Raw genomic sequence first — 12,163 nt, 5'->3', positions numbered from 1 at the left:
AAACAGCTCTGCTCACGTGCAAGAAACATCTGCAGCACAGCTTTTCAGAATAAACATACTGAGGCTATTTTTTCAGGCAGGAAACGTGACAGTGCACAAACCAACACGGTGGTAGCGGCACAAGAATATCCATAATCCCATGGATTGTTTGATTGTCACAGCAAATTTAGAAGCAGTTATTTCACTCTGAGCTCACATGGTGCATCTCAGTAAGACAGCAGCTTTGTGCAATGACAGCAATACATCTGCTTGTGCAACTTAAAAAACAACTAATACCTTAGTTGAAAAGGTTTGTTGGGTTTTTTTTCTGCAGCCTTGGAAGCATTAAAACAAACAGAAGCATCAAAACATTTTTTATAGCTGTTACTACACAGTTGGAAATAAAAAATAATGACAATGTATTTTCCAAGACAAATGAGACTGCATCAGGAAGGTGAGAAAACACAGAAATATATACAAATCGAACTGTTTGGCAACACATTTATCACTGGCAGATGGCAACACCACTGTTAGCTTGGGGAGGCACGTATGGATTAATGAAGAAGGAGAATGAATAATTGCTTTCAGATAATTTGCAGTGTATGTCAGATATGTCCCTGCGGTCTTGAAGGTTGTGAATGATTCTAAATGCTTTTCTCATTATCTGAGAAAAGTTTTAGAATTACAAGAGACATTTCATTTTGTCACCTTCAGCAACAAGGAAGCATCGAGGCAAGCCTCCGCAGTGTGGTTACCTCCGAACCCTGACAGCACAGATGCAATACTTAAAATCATCTTTCTGCATTAAGATCTTGCCCAGTTGCAAGGTTTAGGGATGACAGACAGGAGGATGGAGACACTTTCAGTGACTAAAATTCAGACTTTTTTTCCTAACATGCTGAACAGTTTATGTCACAATGCTATTTGAACAGTTGTAATTTATATCCACTGAACTGTGACACTGTGTTCACTGAAGGTTAAGATGTAATAAAGAATTGACTGCAAAATCCTGGATTGTAAATACAAGTCTTACCTAAAAACACAGCCAAAAAGCTGGGAAAGGACCTTACTTATTTTCCCAGATTAAGACTGGTAAGTAGGACCGAAGCTTTTTCCATATATGAAGTGTGTACTTGAGAGAAATACACAGTGTGCTGAGGGAAACAGCATTTCTTGGAATGCCACTTAAGGCAAGCCTTGTCCTTTTCATGTCACAAAGTCATCTCCCGGCAGCTCTTGCACAGGAAGGTGGGGGAGGAAAAGTGATGTGACTGCCAGGGAGGAAAACTATCCCAAATTCCTGAAAATTCACTGGATCTGGGGCAGAAGGCTTTGCTAGGAGGTCCCCCCACCATTATACAAGCCACGGACACCTGACGGAGAAGTGGAGGTTGGTAAGTGGTCACCCATCTCCCCTTCCGCAGCAGCTCTCCCCTCCAAGGCCAGAGCAGACCCTTCCCCACAGCCCATCCTCCCAGCAGACCCCACCACCTTCCCACCAGGTCCCCCTTACTTGAAGGCTGCCCAGCCCAGATGAACGGGCAGCTCGTCAACCCACTGCTCATCAGCCGCCGCCGGCTGATCTCCCCTCTCCGCTCCTTCCCGCTGGGAGCAGCATTCCATGCCAACTCATCTTCCTCCGATTCTCTGCTCCGGCTTTCAGCCGGGACGTGTGCAGGCTGCGGACTCTTCTGCTCTCAACTAAACCCAACGCTGCCCCTTAGAAACGCCCCCGCCCCAGGTCTGTCATAGGCCAGTTTATCATTAGTACCTCATAGATTGTTTATTGTATATAATAGAAATCAAATAAACCCGAAGACGTACTGTATCAAAAATAGAAAACATGTTTAGATGTTCTAAATACATAAATATATTTATAAATCCGGCTTCTTTTTTTGAAGCATTGTGTCCATTTTGTTCAGTGAGACTCTTTGCAGACTCAAAACTGCCAGAAGAGACAAGAGTCAGAAAACATTGTGAACGTGAATACATGAAAGATGACAGTTTAGGGTCCAAGACTTGCCCAAGAGTCCCAGACAGTTTACAACCTTAGATCAGTCCAGGCTGGAAATGAGGCTGATCATAGAAGTGGGTTAAACCCACTAAATCTAAGATCAGGTTACAAGAAGTGCTGAAGAGATCCAGTGATCACTATAATATCATCTTAAAAACATCTCCATCAAGGACATACTCAAGCTACACTGACAAGGTAAACTGGTGCTCAGAAAATGGAGCAGAGGGTATCTAACACGGATCCGGCATGCAAACGAACAGAGGGAACCGAATGTTCGAATCTAAAGGGCTTTCAGATGACACCCAGTGTCAGAGGGCACTTTGGGGAGCCCTCACAAAGAGACTAGAAAAACACCTGCGCTGTTTTGCAGCCATTTAAAACCCACAGATTTAGGCATTTCACCAAAGATTGCAAATTGAACCAAGGACAGAAGGCAGATGTCGTATTTCCACAATGCTCCCTGCCTTAACAATCAGCAAGGCAAATTGTGTGCTGACGAAACGAAGACGTTAGTGACTGGGGCCTAAACATCCAGTGCTTTACACAGGGGAAAGGGGACTGGTTTATTGCTGGCAAGTTATCCTGCTGAATACTGGAACCTGAAGGACGAAGCGTTTCAGAGCCCAAGGCCAGGGAAAAGGTCTTGGCAAATGTCACTCGGGGAAGCACCTGTCTAGAAGCATCAACGTGAAGCAAAATTGGGGACTTAAAACCTATCAGAAAAATGGAAAGAAAAGGCTCAGAAAACAAATCGGGGGGGGGGGGGGGGCGGGGCGGGGGGGCGGAAAGAGGCTCTAGATGACCCGTGTGCCGAAGGCAGGACAGCAACTGGAGGAGTTTGTGCAATTCGGAGCAGAGGGCTGGAGCGGGAGCTCGGCGCCTCTCCAGCATGCCATCTGACGGCAGGCCGCGAGGGGGAGCAGCGCACCCGCCCAGCACAGCACCCCTGCGAGCACCAGCCTGGAGCGGCGTTCCCAGCCTATCAGGAAGGCCTCCACGTACAAAATTTTCAGGATGAAGGAGCGAGCTCCACTCAGTATCGTCTCCTCTGCTTTTTTTTTCCTTTTCTCTTTTGTTCCTTCTCTTTTCGGGCTCCAGCTGTGGTAAATGTGATACAGTGAGCATCTAAAAAGTCCAGCAGTTTTGCTTTGGAAATTTTAATGCCGTTCTGTTTCAGCTCTGTGTGCAGCTCAGCCAGTTCAATTGGCTCATAAAAGAGAATCCTGTGGTAAAGGGCTGTGTTTGAACGGATGTAGCACCTTATCGCGTCCAGCTTTTCTTCTTCCCGAGCTGCTGCCTGAGATGCAGGAAGCTCCTCTTCTTCCTCCTCAGATTCAAAAGCGCAAGCTTCAAACCCATTCATGAAAGAACTAAAAGCAAGATCAAGTACACCAGAGGTCAAGGAAAGAACAGGCCATCAAGGACAGGGCCAGAGCTCCCCAAATCCCTGGTGGCCAACCCCTGCGACTACCCTCTAGGATCACAGCCTCTCCAATACCAGCACCCACAAAATGAGTGAAGAACAACATGGCATGTGCTCTGCAAACTTCCCTGTCCCAACCATGGCAGTGCTGGTCCTGCTCACCAGCCCTGGAGCCGTCTGGCATTCCGTGCTCCTGACCCATAGCTGCCATACTGCAGTCACCTCTCCCAGTAGTGCTGTGCCGTCCTCTCCCTACCCTAGCTGCAGGTTCTTGGTCAACATCGAGTGCTCCTTGTCGCTCCAACTTGCAGAGACCAGGCATGCCAGATTTGGGCCTGGCCTACACGCAGCCACAAGCACTTTTGGGTTCTGAGAATAGCTCACTGGGAACGAGACTAAAAAAAGCAAAGCATATTCCTTCTGTAGGAGTGTGTTGACCTTCAAATGACACGTCCAAGGAGGTGGCAGGGCCACTGCAGGCCACATGGACACTCACCTCTGTTTGCCACATTCCTAGCTCATCTCTGTCCTGCACCACTGACTGTTTTGTTTAGTATTTTGTTGCCTTACCTCTGTGAACCAAAAGAGATGTCGCTTCCATCCACTGAAGAAACAGCAGACTCCTGAGATGCTGGGAGCATGAGTTCCTCACCATCAGCTGCCAGAGACGACCTCTCCGGAGATACAGATAAACTTTTCTGCTTTTTGGCTCCTTTTGGGCGATGTGTCATTTTAGTTCCCTCCTTGGCTGCTGCACAGCCTGCTTCACAGGATCCGACAAGGTCATCCTCAGCCCTCCCCACAGAGAGCACTGAAGAAGCTGTAGCAACCTGCCTCCTTTTGCCCACAGCCCTCGAGGTATTGCCACGCTTCCCCCCTGCAGTCCGGTCTGCCTTTGACTTCCTAGAGTGTTTGGCCGGGGACTTCTGCAGGGGAGGCTGGGAAGATGGGATTTCACCCTCAAAGTCAGAGTCCACGTCCTGGTGAGTATACTGGAATATCTCCTTCAGCTTCAACACCATCCGGCGTTTTGGGAGAGGGCGGACACCAAATCTGAAAGAGAAAGGGGGGAGCTTAGGTTAAGGTAACGCTGCGCCTTCCACAGTCCCAGCTCAGGAAGAGGCCGAAGTCAGGGATCCAGTGGTCAGCTGGAGAAGTGTGACATGACCTCAGAAAACACTGACTGGAACTTCCACCATGGGTTCGCTTTCAGGCCAGGAGCTTTCTTTCACACTACCTGCCAGCAAGTTTCTGCTCATACAGAGATGTACTCGTGGAGGCAATGCTGACCTGCTCAACTCCTTCTTCAGCTCTGGGGTCTCCATGAGGGAGTAAGCTGGCATCGGTGTCACTGGAGTGCTGGAAGACTTGTCGTTCTCCTGACAGGAAGGTTCTACAGCAGAATGAAATGACTATGATCAGAATTAGTACAGAAAAGACTTAAAATGGCTGGTATCTCCCCCTTTTAGTGGCAGATGTTGAAGTATTATCCGATAATTGTTTAAGTAGCACTACTTTCCTACAAGCTCTTCTAATCATTACTCAGCTTAAGACTGGACAGAACAGTCAACACTTCCCCCCACCCCCTAAACTGGGATACTTGGTTTTTATTGAATTTAAATCAGAAAACAGCTTAAATTAAGACATATGTCAGGTCTGAATACAAAGCCCATTCAGGGCTTTGTTAGAACAGGCAAAGATTACAGGGCAATTAAAAAAACATGTTTACTGAATTCCGTAAAGTGATGGTTTTCCAGGAAGGAGATTTCCTAATAGGGACTTGATGCAGAAGAAACTGAGCAAGTCAAGCTTCTGGGGACCTGCGTTAGATACTGATTTAAGGATACCGATTTACTGATACTGTGAAGCACAGTCAATCTCACACGTCATGTTCTAAACATCTATGGCATAATTAATAATATATTTAATTAAATACTGTGAGATTAATTACCGGTCTTAGATGGAAGGAACCATCCAATGATATGTGCTGGGCATGCAGAGGTCTGTTGCAAGGGCCCAGAACCAGCAAACTGAAGGCAGCACAAGACAGCAGCGCATCAGCAGAGCTTTGCAGGAAAGCCTGCACGAAGCCTACCCACGGGCAGGGACAGGCACCCACCCCCGGCCAGCCTCAACACAAGGAAACCCGCTGTGCTTGCACTGCTGTGCTGCTTACCTGACGTCCTCATGTACGTTAGCACAAGCATCGCTTCATGAGCGTGTGAAAAGCAAGACTGTACAAAGCACCCACTACTGCAGGGAACAAATACCCACTGGCATGCAAGCTGAAGGCTGTTCCTGTACCTTCCCATCGCTATCAAAGAACCAGTGTGAACAAAATACAAGTGGCTATGCTCCAGGGATCCCACATTTAGATACGCTCTCTCCCACATCAGAAGATTGTACCTTCTTTGTGCCTGGCCCTGACAATTACTTCAGATCAGGCGGCCAAAAGACCCTTTCCGTGGTCAAGTGAACCACAGGTGAGATGACCACTTAAAATGAAAACAATTTAACCAAGACCAATAGATTTAGTATCAATACAAGCTCTCACCAGGAGTCTTTACAGGATCTGCCTGACAGGCACCTGCTGCAGCTGACACCCTCTGAGACAGAGGGAGCACCTCTGGAAATTCGTCTTCCTCTTCTTCTCCATTCCAGTGATCCCAGAGTTTGGAGTTCAGATAACTTGGTCTACTGCCTGCTGATGAACACACCTCCACAGGACTCTTTTCAAGACAGAGCAAAGGTGTTCTTCTGCCAACAGGGCTTCCTCGAAGAGGGGTACTGCCCTTGATTTCCCATGTGTGGACTGGGCTCTCCCACTGGTCACACCAAGAGCCAGGTCTGGGGCTGCTGGTAGTGCAGGTCTTTGCACGGCTGATCTGGTTGGAGCCCTGGCTGTTACCTCTGACTGGTGACACATGCTCAAGCTGCCAGCAGTCATCAATATGGACCAGGGGCTCACCACAAAGCAAGACGCTACTACTCAGAGAAGACAGAGTTACTTCCTTTTCACTGTCCTCTATCTCAATCACACTGGTTTTTGTTTTATCTTCCAGTGACTGCTCATGGCACAGAGACACAGGTTTGGATAAAAATGAGATCTTGGCACATTTGCTTTTTATGTTGGTGTGGCCAGGGGAGAGGAGAACTGGATCCACTGGAGAAACTGGTAGGGAGTTCTCGGAAAATGATCCTGCTGCTGGGCTGCTGGGAGGGCTCCTTTCACTGACTGAGTTCTCCTTAGGCAAATGTTTGTCTGACAGTGTTGTTTCACACACTTTTATTAAATTTCCAGTCATGTCATGGTTACTATCACCTGCTGCTAAGTTCTTTCTGCTAAGTTTAGATCCTGGCCTCTTTAAAGAATTAATACTTGTGACCTGAGTCTGCGTTGATGAACTTCTGCTTTTGCTCAGAACTGGTGTGTCTGGCACTAGCCAGGAGCCATCTGTACCTGAAGACGTTTCATGACCAAGCCTTTTTTCAGGGCTCAGGTTTGGATTCTGTTTGCTCTCCATACAAGCATCTATTTGTCTGCTGAGAGGCACTTCAGTGGACACCTTTACATTGTTACTTATATGCACTGTATCTGTAATGTCACACGAGACCTGCATTGATCTCTGCTCTGTTTCAGTGACTGAGGAGTTATGTTCAGGTTCTGGTATCTCAGGACTTTGTTCTATGTTTGTACATTTCAGTTGCCCAGGGATTTCCATTTTCTTCAGAATGGAGCCTGACTCTGGTGACTTCTTGTCTTGTAACTCCATTTCATCATCAGAAGATAAAACAATAACATCACCCTCCCTGTTCCCCTGAGCTGCAACATCCTGAGTCCTGATGACCAGTGATGACAACACTGGGACACATGTATGCTTGTTTACATCAATGTGGGGAAGCTCTGCTGGAGCAATTGTGGTGTTGTTTCTTGATGCAGTATCCAGCTCGTTGGCTTTCTGAAAGTGTATTTCATCAGATGGGTGTGACTTTTCCTTTTTGTTTTGCTTTGGTGTTGACACATGTTCTCTGGCAAACTTTCTCTCTGATTTTGGAGATGCAGGTGAAGAGCCAACAGCAGGAAAAAGGGACGTGTAAGGTTTGGGAGGAGGACTCCCATAAAAACCGCTTCTGTGAGGAGAGAGGTCTTTTTGTGACATGCCGTACAGAAGTGAATCATTAACATCAACATGTTTTTCACTGGGAGTATTTCCTGGTTCTTTGATAGATTCTTTCACTGGGGAAGGTTCACAGTCATTTCTCTGAGTTGCAGAAGACAAGCATTCATAACTTTCATTTATATTAGCATCACTGTGGAAGCCAGGAAGCTGTTTTTCACAGAGATCTGCCTCATCATGCAAGTCCTGAGACGACCCGGAATCCTTCACACCTTCACATCTCCTAACAGTCTCTCCTTCGTTAGTGGTAGCACCATGGGATGCTATGTCCCATTTTTGAGGTTCACTGTGGTGAGGCACAAAAGCGGTCTGTGGATCATTCACACTCCTGCACCTATTTATATTCTGCATTTTCTCTTCTTGGGCAGATGCGTCACGTGTAGATCTTTCCACATCATTGTCATCCCTCAGATCTTTGAAGCTGTTGCCTAATGGAGCAGGTTCAGCTCTCTTTACCTCTTCCTCCTCAGTCTGCTCATTTGTGCCTTGCGCTGCCTCAGTATCACTGCAGATGCTGCAGTCTGTTCCCTCGCTCGCCTCTGTTTCACCTTGTGCCATCTTTCTCTGAGTTGCAGCAAACTCATAGATTTCCTCCAGCTCCTGTTCACCCACCCCACAGTCGTCTTCCTTCTGGCATTCAGGATTCAGCATACCTACTTCTTCCTCATCTTCACCTACCCACACTGACTTCAAGAGGTCTTGGAAGTTCTCAGCTCTGTCCTCACAATCTCTGTCATCCCTCACAGAGATAAGATCATCTTCTGAATCCACTCCAGAAGACCCCTGACTCTCTCCTGTGTTGTTTTCACACTTTGCCATCAGTTCCCTCACACCAAACCTGCAAGGATATAATAGTAATGTTAGTATTTTCCTCCTCCAGTATTTCTTCACCATTTGGCTGCCTGATCACTCTTGTAAAAAAGAATTTGCATGAAGATGCTGGTTTCCTAAGATAAAATCTGGAATTTCCTTTTCCAGGTGTCACTCACATGAAAGCATCAGGCTCACTCTTCCTTTTTTGTTTGAGACTAAACAGCTATACAACTACACTAAATCCTCTTTCCCGTTTGCATAGGTGAGAGCCCCGTGGAATGGCTGGAGCTGTATAATGTCTGTTATGTGCAAGTTTCATGGCTTTCTGGAGTGATAGGGCACCCCTGTACATATATTTTGGCAAGACCCAACCATTTCCCCCCCCATATCTCAGCAGCTGCTTCTCTTTCAAGCTCTTTACTCAGCACACACTCAGGATCACACCGAGAGCATGGCTGACACAACAGATCAGTTTTAAGCATCCAATACATTCTGCAAGTGTTGTTCAGATCAAGTGCATCACCAGTGCAGTGCTTTGATAGTCACATATAGAAGATATGCTCATCATCGTCAATATCAGTGGTCAACAAACATCCTGAGAAAAAACTCTTGGCAAAAGTCTGCTAAGCATATACTGAACATAGAAAATCACACAGATACAACCTCAAGAGAGACTCATGGAAAATATGGGGGTAGGATATTCTTATGTGCAAGTTTCATTTAAGATGTGAGCAGATGACCATGGAATTTGTAAGCCATTAAAATTGCAACGGAAGGTATCAGGTTGGGGTCTGTGGGGCTGAAAGCACAAAGGGATCCAAAACATGCTCACGACACAAACCTGGCAGCCAGAGCCCCCACCTGGGGCAGCACCCTAGCAGGGATGTCAGCATCAGCAGCATAAAGGTATCGCAGGAATGCACACACCGCCTCTCCAGTCACATCGCTCAGCAGCACACGGCGTGTCTGTGCGTTCCCATCCTCCTCCACTAAGAATCCTTGGCTGTGAACCTGGGGTAAGAGGAAAGCAAAGGAAGTCTGTTTGCTATAAAGGAACAGCAATACCAATGTTCTTTTTCCCATCAGCTTAGTCCTTTCCTATGCCAGTCTTAACCCTGGGACCAGGACCTGATGGCTCAGAGGGAAGCTAAGATGACCGGTTATGCAGGGTTCTATATGGAACAGGCCATTTTCTTCCTGACCCTACAGCTGTGAGCTTTGATAAAGTTTAACTACTCATTTTAGTCACACATATAAAAGATGGTCTTAAAGAGTTCTCCAGTTAGTTTTGGAATCAAATTACTCCCCCGAGCACAATTTCCAGAGTTATCTGCACCTGTGTACAAGTGAGCTTCCTCTGATTGTTTTGCATTTACCTACCGTTGTTGACACACTGCCAAAACCCCGGTTCTCCTCATGTCTCACAGGAAAAGAGACACCATACAAAATACTACTTCACTGAACTATTATCTGTGTGGGTCCAACTTGACTTCAGATTTTGGCAAAAATGCATCTCCAGTTCAGTAAGGTCTCACTTCCTTTGCAGCCAAATCACATACTGCGCTATCTGAAACACCCTCCAAAGTTAAGGGATGCCATGCGACAGAAAACACGAGCTCCGAAGTCATCTCTGATTAATTACTGTCTCCTTTTTACCCAAAATCTTCCACAAAGAAGAGCACTCCCTCACCTATACCAAAAATAAACATGAAATGCTGCCCTGCAGGTGGGGACTTAAGAGGAAAACAACCATCTGCAGGCATCAAAAATACAGCGTAGGGCCAATCCCACAGCTCTACCTACACAAATGAATCCTGTCCATGAAAACAGTGGATGGGAATGCTGAAGCCAGACAGAATTGCAGGGAAACAATGAGAGAACGTGGCTAACCCAATAGCTTATAAGGTCCTTTGATCTGTGGGCACACACACATTTGCTAATAGTTAGGAATTTTTTAAAGAATCTTCACATTAAGACTGCTGTATGGCATATATGAACTTGCTTCCCATCCCTGAACTTTCATGGACCCCTTAGAAACGGCCTGAGCCACCCTGGGTGGAAACCACTGCCAAAATGCGTGAGGATGAAACTAAACTTTCCAAACGGGCAGCTTTAAAGAAAGCTCCCTTTTTTGGAGATGACAGGCGGCAGCTCCGTGAAAGAGCAGAGTTGAAATGTCTGGCTCGCCGCCTTTTACTGGCTCAACGGGAAGCTGCACGGGAGCAGGCTGGGAACTACTGAACCCAAAATGCTTCTGGGAACACAAGGACTACTTCACTAGCCTTGCAAAAAACACAGTTCAGTGCAGCTACCTACAAAGCCACCGTAACAGTGACGAAACCTCTATGCAAGTTATTTTAAAGTACTTTCTAGAATCTTTCTACTCCATATTGAACCTTCTCAGCCTGGGTGACAGGCAGGACACACTAAGATGGACAAGGCAGCCTGCACTAGTACAGGTGCAAAAATTCAAGGGCTAAAAGCATTTAAGAAGCTTCCTCCACTGCTCGCGTCCAGAATGCAAGGAAGGATCCTTGCCTCCCTGTAGCTGCCGCAGATAAATTACCACATTTTCAAGCACTTTTTCAGGATTGTGGTTCCCTAAGCTGAAATACTACCGCAGGTCCAGAGGCACTTGCCATTAGGCCCAGCAGGGCTCTGTGCCGATTCTAGAGCATTAACTGATTGTAGGTGTTGGCAGTCCGGGCTTTTCTGAAGCGGAGGAAAGCACGTCAACAGTACTTACAGCTTGCATGGCCTGTGGACACCGTGTGTACAACACAAACATGTGGGCATAAAAGACTTCCCCACAGTCCACCTGGAACTGGACATCACTTAAGTGGGGGTTGTTGACCATTGCACTGAAATCTTCAGCCAGCAACCTGAGAGGGGACTAGAACACAGAAGGAACACAAAGACAGAAGTTAGGTTACAGCTGTCAAACATTTCCCTGAAAAATAAGAAGGGAATAACCCAGTTTATCAGCACTGCTGTACTGTGGGCCCCAGTCTGGATACACTGCCTTTGCCTCCTGAAGATAATCATCAGCATTATCAACTTCAGGTCTTCTGTATGACTAATAAGCAGACAAGTCTAACAGACATCTCTGGCTTTATTTTCCTCTACTTTTTTACCATCTGGCAATTGTGAAGAAAGGGCAGTTGTGTTGTATTCTACTGTACTTGTTCTGTCTTGTATTACAGCACATTATCACCCCCAGATCTTCACCACACCACTTCCTGATGTGGTCTAGCCACTGCCAGCAGTTGGCCTCTTGATCTACTGCCTTCCACCACATTTTCAGGAAACTATAATTTCCACTTTAAAAGACTTGAACTCGATTCACTATAATTAGAGTAAGAGGAAAGCAGATGATTCAGGGATGGAGTAATGAGCCTTTCTTCTCTCGTTCACTGCCTGGCAATGACAGCTGAGAAGAGCAGCTCTGCAACAAGGAGCCCACATAGAATAAAACTAATACAGGTGTCCAGTTCAAAGGAATTTATGTGCATGTTACTAAAGCCCCTTTTGAAAATGCAATCAACTACAAAAAAGAAACATAATTTCTATTAACATTCTAGAACCCCTTGCTGGAATTTTGAGGAGGGCTGGTTGACCGAGCTACCTGTTGACTGATTACTGGTGATGTTAAGGTCAGGCCTGGGGTATGCTGCCAAAGACAGCAATGCTGGATGCTCTGTTTCTGCTCTGGAGCTGCTCCCAAGTACAAACCCACCCCAGGCAATCTTCTCAAGA

At 46.5% G+C, this 12,163-nt stretch overlaps 1 protein-coding gene across 9 annotated transcripts in view; it reads right to left on the bottom strand.

Annotated features, from left to right (window-relative positions):
* Positions 1-1,747: 1,747 nt before the first annotated feature.
* SLX4 (SLX4 structure-specific endonuclease subunit) overlaps positions 1,748-12,163 on the bottom strand; it is a 32,587-nt gene continuing 22,171 nt past the window's right edge. For 7 of the 9 annotated variants that reach the window (XM_055708943.1, XM_055708941.1, XM_055708946.1 and 4 more), the window contains 6 exons: positions 11,154-11,300; positions 9,249-9,418; positions 5,971-8,432; positions 4,707-4,809; positions 3,987-4,469; positions 1,748-3,363 (listed from right to left, as the gene is read on the bottom strand). In XM_055708943.1, the coding sequence (XP_055564918.1) occupies positions 3,027-3,363; positions 3,987-4,469; positions 4,707-4,809; positions 5,971-8,432; positions 9,249-9,418; positions 11,154-11,300 (3,702 nt within the window). In that variant the 3' untranslated portion in view covers positions 1,748-3,026. Of the gene's footprint in view, positions 3,812-3,986; positions 4,470-4,706; positions 4,810-5,970; positions 8,433-9,248; positions 9,419-11,153; positions 11,301-12,163 lie in introns of all 9 variants that reach the window. The other 2 variants (XR_008732010.1, XM_055708948.1) reach the window with 2 other exon arrangements.

Source organism: Falco cherrug, chromosome 4 (assembly GCF_023634085.1).
Source record: "Falco cherrug isolate bFalChe1 chromosome 4, bFalChe1.pri, whole genome shotgun sequence".
Taxonomy (NCBI): Eukaryota; Metazoa; Chordata; class Aves; order Falconiformes; family Falconidae; genus Falco; species Falco cherrug.
The sequence above is the reverse complement of the archived record's forward strand: the minus strand, read 5'-3'. Positions and strand labels throughout refer to the sequence as shown.